This window comes from Anguilla rostrata, chromosome 17, assembly GCF_018555375.3.
Source record: "Anguilla rostrata isolate EN2019 chromosome 17, ASM1855537v3, whole genome shotgun sequence".
NCBI lineage: Eukaryota > Metazoa > Chordata > Actinopteri > Anguilliformes > Anguillidae > Anguilla > Anguilla rostrata.
Window position 1 is genome coordinate 8,006,363 of NC_057949.1, and position 17,323 is coordinate 8,023,685.

The window sequence follows — 17,323 nt, forward strand, 5'->3', positions numbered from 1 at the left end:
GATATTTAGTGCACCGTACTCTTGAGTAGACCCAAATTAATTCTCCTTAAATGTCAGAGGACCAGTTCTCCCAGGCTCGGCCAAAGGCTTACCGCGTTGCTGGCTACAACACAGACGAGACATGAAAACTGCTGCACTGATAGATGGAAAAGTCCTGCTTTCTCTGGACTCCTATGATTACGAGGCTGTCGATATGACCTACTTTACTGGCTGTTTTCTTCTGGGGAGGAGGAGGGGGATGGCCTTTTCTGTTTCCTTTTTGGAAGAATGACTCGGCAGAAGCTCTCGTTCGCAGCCGGGTGATTGACAGGTTGTGTCTGTGGGGGGGGGCCAATTTCGGCGCGTGTTCCCGCTGATAAAGCCCCTCTCGTGACAGGTGGGGCCGCTGTGTGCCTCGGTCGATAGCCGTCACCCGCCCCCCCACCAGAACCTCCTCAAAAACACACTATTTCTCTGGACGCCCCATGTTGACAACGTCTCTCTTACTTCATCTTACTTCATCGTAAAATACCATAAAGGAGAACACAGGGCTTTGTTACAAAAGACATACTTGTCAGTCTTGTATGATGTGTATAATTTTTATTTACCTATTACATACTTTGTTTTCTAACTACCATGAAATTTCACTGGAAAAAAGTAACTTTCTGTAGCCCACCTGCAAGTGTAAGCTTGCTTTCATTTGACGTTAACCAGACTGACACATCACATGACCTTGTTTCCATCAGAGCCATTGTTCCATGTCTCACCTGCGGTGTGGATGTCCTTTATCCTCCTCGGGCGTCTTTGTGAGATCCTCTCCATATGCTGTGCGAACAGCAGCGCCCAACAACACAAAAGGCTGCTGCGCATGCAAGACCAAGGAAGGATGACCCTCGTTCATTGACACTCTCAAAAGAAAAAAGCTCCAGAAGGCTCCTCTATGTCCCCATAGAGGAACCCTGCCCAGTTCAAGGGTTCGTGGTTGGGCAAAATGGTTCAGTCTGGGAGCTTTCACACTTTTCACAGCTACCTAAGAGGGTCATGATGAGCTACCGCAAAAAGGGCTCCCCTACAGAGACAAGCCAAGGAACCCTTATTTTGAGAGAGTGGGGAAGGGGGTTAACTGCCACCGTTAGGTGCAGTGACTTGGTCACATGGTTGAACGCCTCGCTGCTTTGTCCTGTCCCGTGCAGCTTCGGCTGGTGGCAGGACAGCCACTACCGGGGGATGTGGTGGGGTAAGGGAATGTTTGCCACACAGAGAGTTTGTGTGGAGAAAACTGCTGCAGTTTGTGTCCAGCACTGCGGCTGTTTCAGAACGTACTCTTTGGACACAAAGTGAGCTTATCTTTGTCAAAGCACAGCAAGTATAATCTCAGTTCAGTTCAGTCAATTGTAGTCATTGTATTGTATGACGTAATGAAAAATTGACCTTTTAGAGTCATTCATGCTTCTGCCATTGTTCATAGTTCAATGTATACGCTTATGCCTAATCATTAATGTACTCAGTTGCATAATTAAAAAAACACAAGGTTTTATCGGTCAAAGCATATTTTCTGATTTTACACATATTTTCCCAAAGACAGCCTACCGCAAGTACTAAATGCAGAGAAACTTAGTCTTTATCTGTTGCTACATTCAGGACAAATCACTTCAGGCACATTTTTTCTCAGTAACAAACAAAACAAAACAAAAAAAAAACAGTCCATAATTTTTGTTCTAGCAGAAGAAAGGGGAAGTTACGTTCAGCCGCTATTGCCATATGCTAGTCCTATATATTAAGACACCAGCTGAAAAAGTCAGGTGTGCGCATTTGACCTTTGCATACTACTACTGGAATTCGTAGTTTTAGTACTCGTCCAGACGCATGCGTTTAAGCGTCTGGCCTTTCAAATGCTACTTTCGCGTTAAAATGCATCGTGAGGTGCAACGCGTAGTCTACCATGGAAAAAACCGTGGGGCAATACATAACATTCATATACTGTATGTGCAAACTAAACTGCAGTCAACTCCGCTTGCACGATGCTATTCTGGGACGGTAACATCGAGAACTGTATTATGGGTCACCTCTAAGTAAGGTTTATGTTACTCCGTTTCTCAAGACCCATGCACAATCGGGAAAGGTGTTCCAGGAGGAGGAGGAGGAGCCGCGCGAGCACGCACACGGTGCACGACTCGTCGTCTGCACAGTGTTGACACCGAAGGCAGAGTCAAAACGCTTGGAGAGGTGACAGCCTACAGACGTAAACCGCGGAGACAACACGGTTTAGGAATACATGGGTTGGATACACATCATCTTTTCAAGCTTTTTTGGACTGGGTCATATTTGCGGATTTTTACAAGTACTTTTTGTTTCATTTTAAATGTACTGTGCGACTTTCAAACATTCGTTCCGTGAGCGTGCAGATCTGAAATGTGTTTATTATTTATCTAAATCTATTTTGAAACTTCGTTTCGTTAAATCAGCGTGATAGTGCCTTTAAAAATAATACAGTTTCACTTAAAATTAATAGCCTGCCGGCTGCGTTATTCGTGTATTTTCGTAGATGTAAAATAGAAATATAGTTACTTGATTGAGAATCAGAATACTTATTAGAACAAAATATTTGTATAATTTTGTAAAACAATCTATTTTTTCTTTGTTTTATATTGCTATCATGCGCATTTTGTATTAGCTAGGTTACTTGTAGCCTAATTTTCAGCAACAACACGCGCAATGTTTGTGTGCGGGACCAATATTATAATATTATAATATTATTATAGACATTTAAATCAACGCAGAATTTATAAAAAACCTAACAAGCAGTTTCTGAAATAAGGTTCGGGAATAACGTCTTTACAATGTCTCAAGCTGAAGTAGATCTTGCTGGACATAGCTTCCCCAAACTACCTGTAGGTTTGGACGAGGATTCTTGCCTGGCTGCAAGACTGCCACCACGTCGACGGAGGCACTCGGCAAACTCGAGAAGAAACGCTTTCAGATTAAACAAATTAAATAGCATGGATCTGGACTCGCAAGTTTACGACGGGCCTCTTTCAAAGACACTTTCTTGGTCCGCGGATAACATTTCATCCGAGTCCAGCGCGGACGAGAAAAAGATTGACACGACACCGCCTGCATCTATTGCCTCTAGTCCCGATCTCAAAAGCAATACCTCTCTCGATCCCCAAAATTCAGACACTATTCCATCAATTAATAACTGGGAAACGAGAGAGCAATGCGAAAGCACATCCGACGGGAGCTCTGACAGTTCTGACGAAATCACTCAGAAAAAGGTTACCTTATCGCGCACCCCGTTAGAAAGCAAATGGGATCAAGAAGAGAAGGATGAAATCGAGACCAAAGCCGTGGCAACGTCACATGACGGCAGGTTCCTTAAATTCAACATTGAAATCGGGAGGGGGTCGTTCAAGACAGTATATAAAGGCCTGGACACGGAGACTACAGTGGAAGTGGCATGGTGCGAACTACAGGTAAGAATAAGAACATTAAAATGTCACATCACGCCAGAATCCCCACGCTCCTGATACGACGGCGCAACATGTGCACTGACGCTGTCAACATGGGATTATTACAGCATCCATTCTTCTAGGGTACTCACCCTTGAATTGGCGTGAAATGTATTGCTCGATTTTAACCCTGTATGAAAACTATAAACCCAGGTGTTTTCTCAGAAGAAGACTAAAAGATAAGAAACCATCTCTAAAACCTTGCCAGTGCTTTGTGTTGACATCCACATGGCTCATCAGCAGATAGCAAGGTCTACAACCTGAAGTTTTAGAAACACAGACAAAAGTGTCGGCCAGATTCAGACCGTTAAGTTTACTAAACCTTAACACAGTTTTGGAAATGAACCCCGACCCCGTTGACAATTTTGTGGGCCCTTAAATTTGTTGATACAGATTATTTGAAACCCCCACCCCCCATAAAGCGTGCATGCCGACTGCCTGTGTCCGAGTCCAAAGAATTTCAAAAGAATGGTCATTGGAGGCTGTAATTTACGTGACCACTATAGTTAAGTGGGAAGTGTCAGAGGATGCACATCTGGGGTTTTCGGTCCTAGCGAAGTTCGTTTGAGGAGGCATGTGCACTGATCAATGCACACTTAATACCAGTGTTGTTACTCTGCATGGATTGAGCTGCTGGAGCCAGTTTTTGACTATGGCTGCAGTGGAGGGGGAAAGAAATGTCCCCAGGTAATGCTACTGATTGTCCCAAGGTGATAATCCAGATCGTCACGACAACAGTCATTCTAGCAGCTGTTCCCTGTGACAAGGACAGTGGGGTTGTCACTAGATACACATCTTAGTAAGGACGAAAGGTAAGCACCGTGTTAATCTAACCACGTCAACCACTCAAGGGAACATTATGACCAATAGGATTCCTATGCCCATGGTGTATAGTCCTTTCTAGAGTGGTCTTCTAGTGGCAACTGGACAATGGGGTCTGTATCAAGGGTTAGGGAAAACAAATAAAATCTAGTTCAGTTCAGCTCTTCCCCCAAGAAAAGTGCAGATTGTGCTTACTTGTTAAAGTTTACATTATAGGCTTAAAACTGACACACCATACATCAGCTCAGTTAAGTGATTTCTTATCAGTAGGAGGTGGAGGGGTGGGGGGTGCACACTTTTGGCTTTTACACAAAGAGTTGCATAGTGGTTTGCGTTCTTCACTCTCATGGATATGTTAATATCCAACATACGTTTCGTGCTGCTACTTTTGTGCTACTCTCAACACATTTTGTGTAAAGTTACTACTTTGTGTTACAAATATACAGTTTTTACCACAGACCGTATTGAAAGTAGCACAAAATGTGTTGTCCATGTTGTTTTTACCGCATCTGTTTTGAAAGTGTTGGTAGGTCCTGGGCTAATGACCCTGGTGTGGGTTGTTGGGGGCTGGCATGTGGTATGGGCCCAGGCTGTCTGCAAGATCTTAACCCCTCTAATCTCTCAGCATTCATTAAAATCCTGCAGTTCCAGCACCCCACTTACATGTACACAACCAGGGCTAATAGCTGAACCGGCATGCCTTCAGTATGATCTTAAACGCAGCACTGAAATTGTGAGGGGGTTGTAGCAACGTCACATTCCTCTCTTTTTTAAAATTTTACATATGGTGAAATGTAGATTGAGCCTCACTTAAAAATAAAAAAAAATTACGCATGGTGAAATGTAGATTGAGCACCTCTTTGACTGAGAAAGGCAGTTTCCCTAATGAATCTAGTTTTCTAAACGACCGCAACGAAGAGTGTTGTAGCCTATGTAGTAAGTCTGCGAGGTGCATTTCCCGCTTGGCTTCAGGTTGTTCTCACCTGAAGGATTCCAGGAGACAGCTGTCCGCTGGCCGCGGGCGCGAACAGGACGATGCGTGAAGCGTAACGGCTTTTTCTCGAGACTACCACTCGTCCTCTTTTTCCCCCGAAAAAAGAGCACGAGGGGAGGGTAGGCTACGCTTAATTATAGCTGCAGGCTTAGCTCCAGATATGTAACCGGAGCCACCTGTAACGCCAGCCGGGCAGCGGGGGAGTCATGGTTGGGGGGAGTGGCGAGGTCGGGAAGGCGTCGTTATAAAATAGGCCCCGTGTTCTGGTGATGGAGGGCGATGACACTCGAGCTCCACAGAAGCGTGAACCCCTCAGCTCTGATGGTCATGTGTCACTGTTGCATCACGCCAGGATTTACATTTGAGTCTAGCACGTCCCAGAAGGTGGGTGTGTTGAAATAATAATAATAATAATCATAATAATAATAATAACTTTATTAGCCTCCATTATTTAATTGTATGCCACTGATAAATTCTTCAGCACTACGAACGGAAATCTATTTTCCGTCAGCCTTTTTCATTATTTAATATTATTATTATTTTTTTACCACAAGTAGAGTGGGACCGAGCTAATCCACTTTGCAACATTTTCGTTTTCCTTTTTACCCATAATACCCAGTTTAATTAGTCCGATAAATCACTAGCACGCCCGTCGAGGCTGCCCTGGCGACAGTGGTTTATGACGCCGGAGACTGTTTCCCCCTCTGCGCGAGCTGGACGTCCGCTGCTCAGTGCTCTAATCAAGGCTAATGAAATTGAAGGATACGGCCGCCGAGGCTTGGCATGTGACATGGATATCACAGCTGACGCAGATTTTCGTTTTCCGAGCGAGATTGTCGGAGCTCCGTGTGCCTTAATCATACGCTACGCGCAGGTTTTGGGAAGACAGAAACCTGTCACCCCCAATAATTTAATATGAATTGGTCCCGAGCTAGCATTATTCTGAGACTTGACATTTGAGTAGGCTACGCGAGACTAGGTGGTCGAGGAGTGTCTCTCCCAAAATTGAAATGAAATCTACGCCCATGCCTTAATGTACATTCACACTGGAATGAGCAGGAGGCAGTGCGCACGGAGGTAACTTCTAGTACGACTGAATACAGTGATTAAATGTAACACGCGTAGATTGAAATATAAAGCCCTTCGTGCTAACTCGGCAGCTTCCGTCAACGGCGAAGCAACCGAGTAATTAGTGTTTCGCAATTGCCGTTTTAGTTTTTGCGCTGCACATTTGAAGAGGGTTCAGTCCTTAGGTTCCCCGGAGTGCTGTGTTAATGACACGCCATATAATTTCATGAGCCATATAAAAAAACCCAAGTGAACTTTACGGCTGGAAAGTTACAGAAACCGACTGATCATGAGCGATCATGCTGCCCCGTTTTCTATAGACCCTGGGCTTGCTGCAATCCTACCGCTCTCTTGGTTTGTTGTAGCCTACCCGGTCTTCAAAGGTTGACCACTGAATTTTCATCCAGACCACAGACCTCACAGACAGTTGAAGATTTGGGGCGACATAGCTCAGGAGGTAAGACCGATTGTCTGGCAGTCGGAGGGTTGCCGGTTCAAAACCCCGCCCTGGGCATGTCGAAGTGTCCTTGAGCAAGACACCTAACCCCTAACTGCTCTGGCGAATGAGAGGCATCAATTGTAAAGCGCTTTGGATAAAAGCGCTATATAAATGCAGTCCATTTACCATTTGGAATTGCGAACGGCCGTTCAGAATGCGAAAGTACGCGGGCAGCTTTGGGCCTTGCACACCTGTTGTAATTAACAGGTAAACCTGAATAGGCCTTCAGAAAACATGAACAAAACACTGTTTCGCTTTAGGCAAGTTGTCCTGTTTTAATGGATATGTGACTCTCTTAGTGCTATTGTGTAGAATTAAAGCAGTGGCGTTTTAAAATGTATTTCTTGCCCCACTTCTGTTTAGGTCTCGGGGGAGAGTGAAGTATACATCTTTTTGCAGAAGTCCATGCCTTGCTGAACAGCTGAACCGCAGAGAGTACAAATGCAATTAATAAATCACTAAATTAATAATGACAAATATAAAACTTGTAATGCCTGCTTGAGTAGATGTTTGGAAACATGTAGGTGTGGTTTTAATCAACATTTGTCTTTTAGTAAGCTTTTTTTTTCTGCAAATCACAGATTGGGGAGTTCAGTAATGGTCCAAGTGAACTTGCCAATCTATCTTTATTTAGAAGAGCATTCTCAGAATAAAAAAAGCTTGTTCTTTTGTAAGTCAACATTAAGGGCAAATGTTTATTAGATCCAAGCAGTAGTCACAAAGCAGTAAAATCAGATTTACCGTGGAATGGCATTTCGAAATTATACCATTTGTATAATTCTGTTTAGTCCCATATGGAAAATGTGTAACGGTTTCTCTGTTGACATTAGAAGCTATACTAGGCACAAAATTCGTCATCCAGGCATGCGTCAGATTCAAGCCTGCAAAAAAATATACCATATGGATCAGCCTGTACTTCTGGCAAGCACCCAAGTTTCATTCATTTCATTCAGTATTTTCATATATATATATTCAGTTGCAATCTGCTGTAGCACACTAACAAATCTTTTTTTTTTTTTTTTTACTTGGCAGTCTGATTACCAAATTTAGACCACCATATTTTTAACTCTTTGAACACCAGGAAACACGCAGGAAGGAACGTACTGCCCATAAGTATAAAAAAGTGAGAATGTCTAGGTCTGCTGCTGTGGAGTATAAGGATACCTTGATACTGTTTATACACCTGCAGATAATACTTATTCATACATTTTAATGTTTAAAATATCTAAATGTGTGGAAATATTTGGCCAATATTCAAACAACAACAACAACAAAACACACACACACACACACACACACAATCTGGCCATCACGTGAAATAAGTTGGAGAACAGTGCTGTCAGGCCAAGGTACATTACCAGATACCCTCTTAACAGATTCTCAGGTTCAAGGTGTATGCACAGTGTCAGATAAATAATAAAGTTTATGAAAGCCATAAATGGTAACATCCAGCGATTGATGTAGCGCACAAGCTACAAGATGACAATCCCTGATTTAGACGCAACACAACAAAAATGCGGTCATTTGGGCTAAGCTGGACACTGGACACTGACACTGGGGCTGTTGCTAGATACACATGCATGGGATGCGAGACAAGATTTACATGAGAGCCATAACTGCCCAACCCCTCCCACTCCATCTGCTTTCACCTCAAATTTCATTACTGTCTGTGGAATATGCTGTAATATATGGTAAATAGATGGACTTTTTTGAAAATACAATCCATCCATTCTCCATCCATTATCTATACCAGCGTATTTCTGGTCAGGGTCACAGGGTTGCTGGAGACTATCCCAGCATGCATTGGGTGAGAGGCAGGAATACAGCCTGGGCAGGTCACCAATCTATCGCAGGGCACACACACCATTCACTCACACACTTATACCTACAGGCAATTTAGAGTCTCCAATTAGCCTACCTGCATGTCTGTGGATGGTGGGAGGAAATTGGAGTACCCAGAGGAAACCCACAGAGACATAGGAGGAATTTTTAAAAATGGAAACATGTTAATAACCAAATCTTGAAATCATATGAAAGAAGATTTTTGCTGAGTATTGGTGAAAATACTAGTTTTCATAGGTTAATCGTGTATTTCAATGTAGTTTTTTTTCTTCTGGAGGCATACATAAGCAAAAGCCCATGTTGCTAGCCCTGGAGCTTTGCTTAAACAGTTTATTGCATTCTAGCTGTTTTACAGCGCTGTCTGGCTCTGCTTTCAACATGTGTCTATTGCCCCCCAGAAATCGCCTCCAGCATGTTACAGTTGCCAATAACAACACGTCTGCTCTGCTGTCACACAGTGGACCACACTTTTGTTTATCACCAGAGAACTCGTCTTAGCGTTTCCGTTCAGAATTAAGTGCTCTGTGTGTGTTTTTGCGTGTGTGTTGCACACAGTGGTCCAGATGGAGACCTGTTACTGTGCGTATTTCGTGGAGATTTGACAACACTCCGGTTGGTTCAGCACTCCAGGCTGAGGGAGAGAGTGTTTTACAATCGGGGTATTTAGCCCTTTAAGGAGTAAGATCACAAATATGTGTTTGGAATGTTCTGAGCTGAACATTATAATGCTGATGTAACAATCACTACTGGTTATTGAAAGCAATGGAGTTCTAGAGCATTGACTTTTTGAAAACTTAGATAAAACATTCCAAAAAAAAAAAAAAACAGCCCTACAAAGGCTTTAACAATCTCCAGGGACCTGGGTGTGCTGTGAAGCTCTTCCTGCAGTGGATGGCATTCTGGACAACTTCGTGTCTTTGATGCTCCCAAAAAGCTTGGCTTTGTCAGAGCCAGAATAGGTTCACTGGAGCTTATCAACACATGGATCTGCAGGGCTGAAGGGATACAACACAGTGCATAGTGGGAAAAGTTTTTACATGGCTTAGTCACTGTGGTCCACTAAAACACTTATTTGTAAGCTAAATAAGTTGTTTGTGTCGCATGATAAGAATAGAAATTTATGGGCCTCTTCTTCTCATGGCTCGTTACTACTGTAAACGTGACTCATCAGTTTGTTCTCCCTTCCAATATTAGTGCCCAATGAGACGCCCGTCCCTCCTTTAACCAACAGCACCTGCTGTCATCACTGCACTTCCTCTTAAAACAGACGAGTCTGTGGGAACTAAACTGCAGGAAGCAAAGCTTAGCAGTGCCAGGACATGCTTATCTCTCAGAGCCCTCCTAGCGCTGTTTGAGCACGTAGCACGGTTAGATGCATGGAAACGTAGCCTTTTGGTGTGCTGCTCTTCTCTTTTATTTTTTCTGCCCAGCCCTGTTGCTGAGGGGATAATCCGCAATTGGTATGGACAACTGGTCAATATGTCTCAAGTAGTGTTCTGTCTAAAATACTGTTTCTGTCCAAAGCTGCTGTCTAGCATCTAAAATATTGGATTTGTTATCCGGTTATCACTCTTGTTGTCATGGCCGGGCAGTCAATAAAAACAATTTGGAGCAAAGCCCATGTGATTAGCTGCTATGATGTCAGAGAGATTGAACGCATGCATGGTGTTTATGAGCGAAAAATAAGCTCTGACTGTTGCCGTTACTGTTAGTGACAAAAGGAGGATTTGCGGCTTCATTGCTCAATGTCAGTGTGGTGAGATGGATTATCAGCGTGACACTGCCATGTAGTTCAGGCCACAAGGAATTGAAACTTTTCCAAGGATATGTGTGTGTGTGCGCATGTGTGCGTGGGTGTGAGTGTTTGCATGAGTGTCTGTGTTTTTCCTTGTGTGTGTGTGTGTGTGCATGCGTGTCAGTGTGAGCGTTTGTATGAGTGTGTCTGTGTTTTTGCTTGTGTGTGTGCATGTGCGTGCGTGTCTGTATGCGTGCATATGGCTGACGGTGTCAGTCATGCAGTTCACCTGCTTCTGAAAGACTTCTTTTATTATCTGTTACGCTCCAATGCAGTGATGCCCAACCAGTTACAGTCTCTCTCTCTCTCTCCCTCCCTAAATTTCAATTTTAATTAACTTTATTGGCATGAAATATATATAGTAAATATTTCCAAAGCATTATATATATATATATATATATATATATTTTAAAAAAAGAAAGGAATATCAATATATAAACTATTACAAACATTTAGGTAACAGTAATTATGTTTACATGTTGAACAGGTAACACACTGTACCGTTTATCTGTACAGTGGTACTTTTGCTAAGTGGTAACTCGCTGTCCCTCAGGTTGTGACAAGCTGAAACATATTGTGCTGCAAGTGGGGCTGTGTATCCTTCTCCCAGAAGGATTTGCAGCTTTTCTATGGGTTTTTCTGATTTCAGAATGCTTCTCTGTCTCCACCTCACCTGTCTTACTGTGACGACATAAACATTACTATTTGGGCAACCACTACTTTTTATGTCTACCTTTTCCAATTGTGTGTTTCAAAGGTGTGGTCACTGAGCCTGTACTTGGTCGGGATCTGTCTTTGCTTTGTATCTCTGACAGAGAGGAGATACTCTGCCTGTTTGTGTAGTCTGTTTAGGGCCCGATAGCAATTCAGTCTGTCTCTATCTCTGTCTTTCTCACACACAAGCAAACACGAAGACGCACTCATACAAATGCTCACATGCACAAAAATAACTAATGTGAGTCAGATTCATTTCCCAATTCAGTGCAAACACTACGCAAGGGTGACATGTCTCAGATGATTTCACTTTCGCAAGCAAGTTACCAGAAGACACAGGGTGTGTTTACGCGAATTCATGTGAAAAATATTGATAAATGATGATAAATGACAGCATAAGTTTTTAAACATAGCTTTTAACAAGCCACAATACAGTTTTTTGTATTTATTTGCCAATTTTGGAGAGCACATAAAATTGCACAAAAGGGCCTGGTGACACATTGTAATGGGCTGTTATCTGTGCACCTAGTGACTGCTCACTATGGCAATATCTCAGCCAACAGGAAAGTGGCGAGGTCTTCCGCTCCTATTCACACGCCGAGAGAGAGAGAGAGATAATCTATCCGCTTCCTGATGCTGTCCTTTTAATGACTGTGTAGGAACACAGATTGGCAATTTTGTAAAGATAAACTGAGCCAAGATTAATGGAATATGGACTTTTCAAAAGCAGTCGCCAGGTGGAAATGATGTCACCAGATTCAATGGGCTTTTTGAGTCATTCTGGTCAAGGTGTACCAACGTCAGTGAATACTACCAATACAGTGAATACAGCCAATTTCAAATGGTTCAGTTGTATTGTGTTAGTGCAGTGTTTTTCCAGTCCTTCTCACAGACCAGTATTGGCTTCAGTTTCGAATTTCGTTCCAAGCTTGAATAACATTTGACTCAGTTTTTAATTCAATGACAGTCTACAAGCAGTCGATTTACGCTGATTTACGATGGTCTGCCTCAGGTTCACAGTGGAAAAACATGTAGGCCTTAATGAATGTGTGTTTGAGCTTGTAAAACCTACAGGCGTTTTTCACCTGTAGTTAATTTTGACTCCTGCTAATGAGCAACACCACAGTCTATAAACTGAAATAGTTATTTCATTATTTCATAGTAATTAAAGGCTTACATTTATCTTTGCACTAGTGTTTTACAAACACACTGACATCATCCTGACTCCCTGACAGCTGGTCACAGATGCTTAACTGATAACGGCTAAATTAACCACTGTATTCCAAAAGCACACTAATAGGGCTGTGAAAGTGGGATAAATATTATCTATTTGTACAGTTTGTTTAAACTGCAGGCTGTTTAAATAAGTCTTTGGGGGAACTGCATTAGGACACTGGGCTGTACCAAGTTTGTGAGGTAATGGTGGTGCTGCTACCTGAAACTCTTGGACATGATGTCATCCTCTCCTAAATGCCATTGAGTATTCTCAAATATTCCCAAATCGCTAATGCCACTGAGTATCCCCAGGCAAAACTAGCCCTAGGGTTTTGTGGGCCAGGGACAGCTGTGGCCCTAAAGGACTGTAAAGAGTGTTTATGCCAGCAGCCAGCTTTGATCCCAAATGGGTAGGATAGAAAAACTGGGGATAAAATATTTGGCTTGAATTTAAAAGACTGACACCACTCCAGCTATGTGGTGTCTGGGGGTTAGACATTTCCCATGCCCACACTCATATAAAAACATATAAAAACAAACCTATGTCTGACTGACTGACTGACTGACTGACTGACTGACCGACTGACTCATTCACTGACTCACTCACCCATCCACCCACGCACATGGTCTAACTTGACCCACATGGTCTAACTTCACAGTTGCGGTAGTAAGGTCGGATTTAAGGCCAGGCCAGTTCAGCGTACAAAGTGCCTCATCAGACCTGAAGCACATCCATCCATGTGCACCCTGTCAGCAGACCTCCAGTGGCCATTCCAGCCCCAAACGGCTCGCACCACTCAGGTCACTACATTAAACCCAGCAGCAGCTTCAGCACAGGGGGGGCATAACTACAGTAATGCCAGCGCTAATGCTTCTATTAGCATTCACTACCAGCTAGCTTAACACTCTGGTGGGGGGGGGTGGGCACATAATGTCATGTAGTCATCTGCGGGAGATTCTTTCCAAACTCAGTTTTTGAGGCGTATCCAAGCAGCCCCCATCTGCTCCTTGTAGCCTGTGTATATTTTCCGTAAAAAGACAATTTTACCAACCTAAATCCCCCACCCCCGAGAGAGAAACGTGTATGTATTGGCGTTGTTATTTTTTTGTTCAACAATCAAATTTGTGCGAATCTCAGGAAAGTGAAAATTTTGGAATATGTAATTAAGGGTTCAGACGTGCAATCTCGTTGCCTAGGCGAAGCAAGTGGGCCAATTGCCCAATGCTCATCCGTTTGGCGCTAATGGTTGTGCTCAATATCAGAGAGACCTGTCTGAATCAAGTGGACAAATACATACAGGGAGAACTCTCCCCTCTCCTTTTAAAAGAAATTCACTCATTGTTTTATATACAGGATCCTGCGATGACACAGTCAGGTATGCTTATAATGAAGGACGTCGCTGGGCCTGAGGACACACGCCCGTCTCTGTGCTTCTCGTACCAGTGTCTTCCTCTCAAATCTGGAGTTGGATCACATGGGGAATATATCCATTAGCCTGACCCAGAAAACCTGGAGCAGTGTACAGTTCCATCAGCAGAGCAAACAACAGAGCCCATTAAGCAGTCTGGTCATGGTGGAGCTTCCGTAATCACAGACAGGACATGGCAGCGAGAACTCTGCCCTAATTCCCTCAAGAGGCTGTCGGCCGTTCGGCCAGTTAAACGAAAGAATTGATGACATTTGACAGCATGTGGTTCAGCCAATGAAATGAAAGCTCTGATGAAATTAAAGAGCATGTGGATTAGCCAATCAAATGAAAGCTCTGATGACATTAAAGAGCATGTGGTTCACTCAGTCAATTGAAAGATTTGGCATTAAACAGCACTTAGTTCCCAAGAAAGATTGGTGGTGCACTGTATTCACAAGATGAATAGTAACAATTCAAATTATGAACAGTTTCACTCTGAACATTTTCAGTATGAAACTACTTCCATTTAACTGGAACCTACAAGTTGTAAACAGCTGTGTGGTGTTGACCCCACCCATCAGGAGACCTACCAATCAGAACACTTAAACAGCTTTTTTGCCCATTGGAATCACCAGATACTGGATGTAGAGTCAGTCGAAAAATGAACTTTAGCTTGTCATTGCTGTTTCACGATAAGTAAAAACATGCTTTTATTTTTTACATCGAATGTGTAAACCTTAAACATTCAAAATACCAACAACATCTCTGGAATCTTGGAATGAACTTTTAAATAAAAAATAAAAAGCTTATATAGACAGTATCTTGTCACAACAGGCTTGTCTATTTGGGCATCTAATTCAGAACAGTTTACAGAGCATGTAGGGAAGTGATTTAATGGTGCTGTCATGCTCTAAAAACTTTAGTATTGATAGTCAATTGTACTGCTAGCAGAGGACAGCAGATCAATCACATTGTATCATTCAATGAAACAAATTCAATTCAGAGGTGTGGATTTTGTACTTTTTTCATCAAAACTACAGTTGAGCTCACAAATCACTGCCTCATTAAGAATACTTGGAATGGCTGTAATTGTAAAACAAAAAATGACCGTAACACACACACAGTCACCTGAAAGGGCTGTTTTGTCCATCTAAACTGTGTACACACTGTACACTCATTAATTTACCACACCGTGTAAAGTGAGATTTACGTATAACAGGTGCATCTTTTTTTCTTCCAAAAACATACATTATTCTGTAAGACTCTCAGCGGTCCTTCTCTGGGTATAAGTGAGTCCTGGCACTTCTCCTGGACGGGGAGCGCGGCACGCGGCATTTAAAAGTGCCAGCGCGTTCCAAGGACAGCAGTGACAGGATTCAAAAGGACAACTTGGCACTCTCCCCATGCCTGTGATGGATCACTCATTTTCCACTGCGAGTCAACAGCATACCTCCAGTGTTGTAATACAGCCTGATAACAAGCATTCGAGAGATGATTACATCTCCGGGGTATGATGAAGGACATCTGACTATGCAAGATCTTGCAGGGGGAAGGACTCTGAAATTTCAGACATTTTTTCATTAAATAAACGGTGAAAGACGTGACATATTGTGAGAGTCATAATTGTAAAAGTTTAATAATTACACAAAAAGTATTTAACAGAAATTTCTACAGAAATGTTTTGCTAAGGGGCGACCCTACCTGCAGACTGCGTAGGCTATGCACTGTGCATATACAGGACACATGTAATATTACACCTGTAAAATGAACGCAGAAAACATGGATATCTGAAAATAGCAGTGTGCATCTCGTCTTTGTAATTGCATAGGTTGACAACAGTGGGTCTGTGATTAAAAGTTAATTATACGTTAATTATAAACTGGACAAACCTGTTCAGGTACAATGATACTTTTCCCTCCCAAAAGGTGTTGCCAACTGATTGTAATATTACTTGGAACTCAAAGCGGTGCTACGTTGCTCAACAGGTAAATATTCATGGAGAGCAGCAATTGAAAGAAATGCAAATAGATTAGAAAGGAAGAAATGGTTTTTATAGGTTTCAGCACAGTAGCATATTATGGATCTTGAGATGAAGACCAGAGAATCCTGTCCGGATTCTCGGGGGGGACAACACAAATGATGGCAGTTCTTAGGAGGTTATCTTAATATGAGGTCTTTACAAAACATTGAACAGGGCATCAGAGGTAAAATCACTGCTGTTGCTAAGAACAAGGTATGTACTGAGCATGTGCACTGCTGAATTGTTCAACTGTACTGAGAGGGGGCTGTAATTAGCTTACTGTGAGCCAGATCTGGATGCTAATTTGGTTTATTTAACCGGAGGTCATTTATCAGATATTTCTTGTACTTGTACTCCGATTTCACAGAAATAGAGTTTCAATACTATTTTTATTGATGTTTTCTCATGTTAACAGCATTTAAAAAAATGTTTAAATGGAAAGCGGGTTCTGATTGGATACTTGGATAGTGACATCACTGGCATCTGTCAGTACCCAGTACTGCACAGTTCATATAATGAAGAGATCAGCTGAGTCAAACACCTTATCTTCAGCTGCCAGCTGTATATTTATGCCCTCTGCCAAAGTAATACATTCTGCGGTTCTTACAGGGATAATGATTTATAATTTAAAAAAAATAATAATTTAAAACAACTACAGAGGAGCTCTAGCAATTGTGGAGTACGTTCATAATCAGCAACAGAATTAAGCCAACGGTGATCGTGTCCTGGTAAATACTACAAGGAGTAGAGTCAGGAAGTATGCACCAATCAGCATTGCCGTTGTTGGCAGTGTTGTTTTAGTCATCACCAAAATCTTCCATGTTGGTGGAGCTCCTCCATCATAGCATTCTTACACATATTCTTCAAAATTTATCCCTGGCCCTTCCCAGGAATCAGCTGGGCTGTTACCATAGTGAGACTTAATTAGCAAAGGTCCACGGCGGGGCCTACGCAGCCACTGCAAACCCTGTTCCAAACACTCGCCATGTCCTATCATGACTACTCTGCCGGTGTTTGTTTTCCATAGGCCGCACTAATCCTGTTTGCTCTGTTCAGCTTCCCCCCCGCCCTTCTTTTTAAATGGCCGGTCTGCTCACAGAGGAGTGCGATTGGATGCACTCTACCAGGCCCCGCCCACCAGGCTTCACGGTCCAATGCCGTCATGCACACAGAGAGCGTTTGTTCCTTCCTCAGAAGCCATTAAAGACCTCGCTGTTGTTTCTTTACCCTCAGCTGTACCCGTCAAAAGTCACTAGGCTCTACCTGCCTGACTACTGTACATGTCACCGCAGCAGTTGTGTTTACCTGGAAACCACTGCGCTGAGGTCCTACCTGACAAAGCCGTGTCACTTGGAAAACAAGCAGAGTACTCTTGGACATTTCAGACAGAACGCCTGTCTTATAGGGACGTGTTTGATGTCATATAGTTTTACAAAATGGGCAGAAAGCTCGCTTTC

General features: G+C 42.8%; 1 protein-coding gene across 3 annotated transcripts in view; it reads left to right on the forward strand.

Annotated features, from left to right (window-relative positions):
* Positions 1 to 2,086: 2,086 nt before the first annotated feature.
* The window catches only part of wnk4b (WNK lysine deficient protein kinase 4b), a 50,839-nt gene continuing 35,602 nt past the window's right edge, over positions 2,087 to 17,323 (forward strand). For 2 of the 3 annotated variants that reach the window (XM_064316503.1, XM_064316502.1), the window contains exon 1: positions 2,087 to 3,452. In XM_064316503.1, the coding sequence (XP_064172573.1) occupies positions 2,820 to 3,452 (633 nt within the window). In that variant the 5' untranslated portion in view covers positions 2,087 to 2,819. The remainder of the gene's footprint in view (positions 3,453 to 17,323) is intronic. The other variant, XM_064316501.1, reaches the window with a different exon arrangement.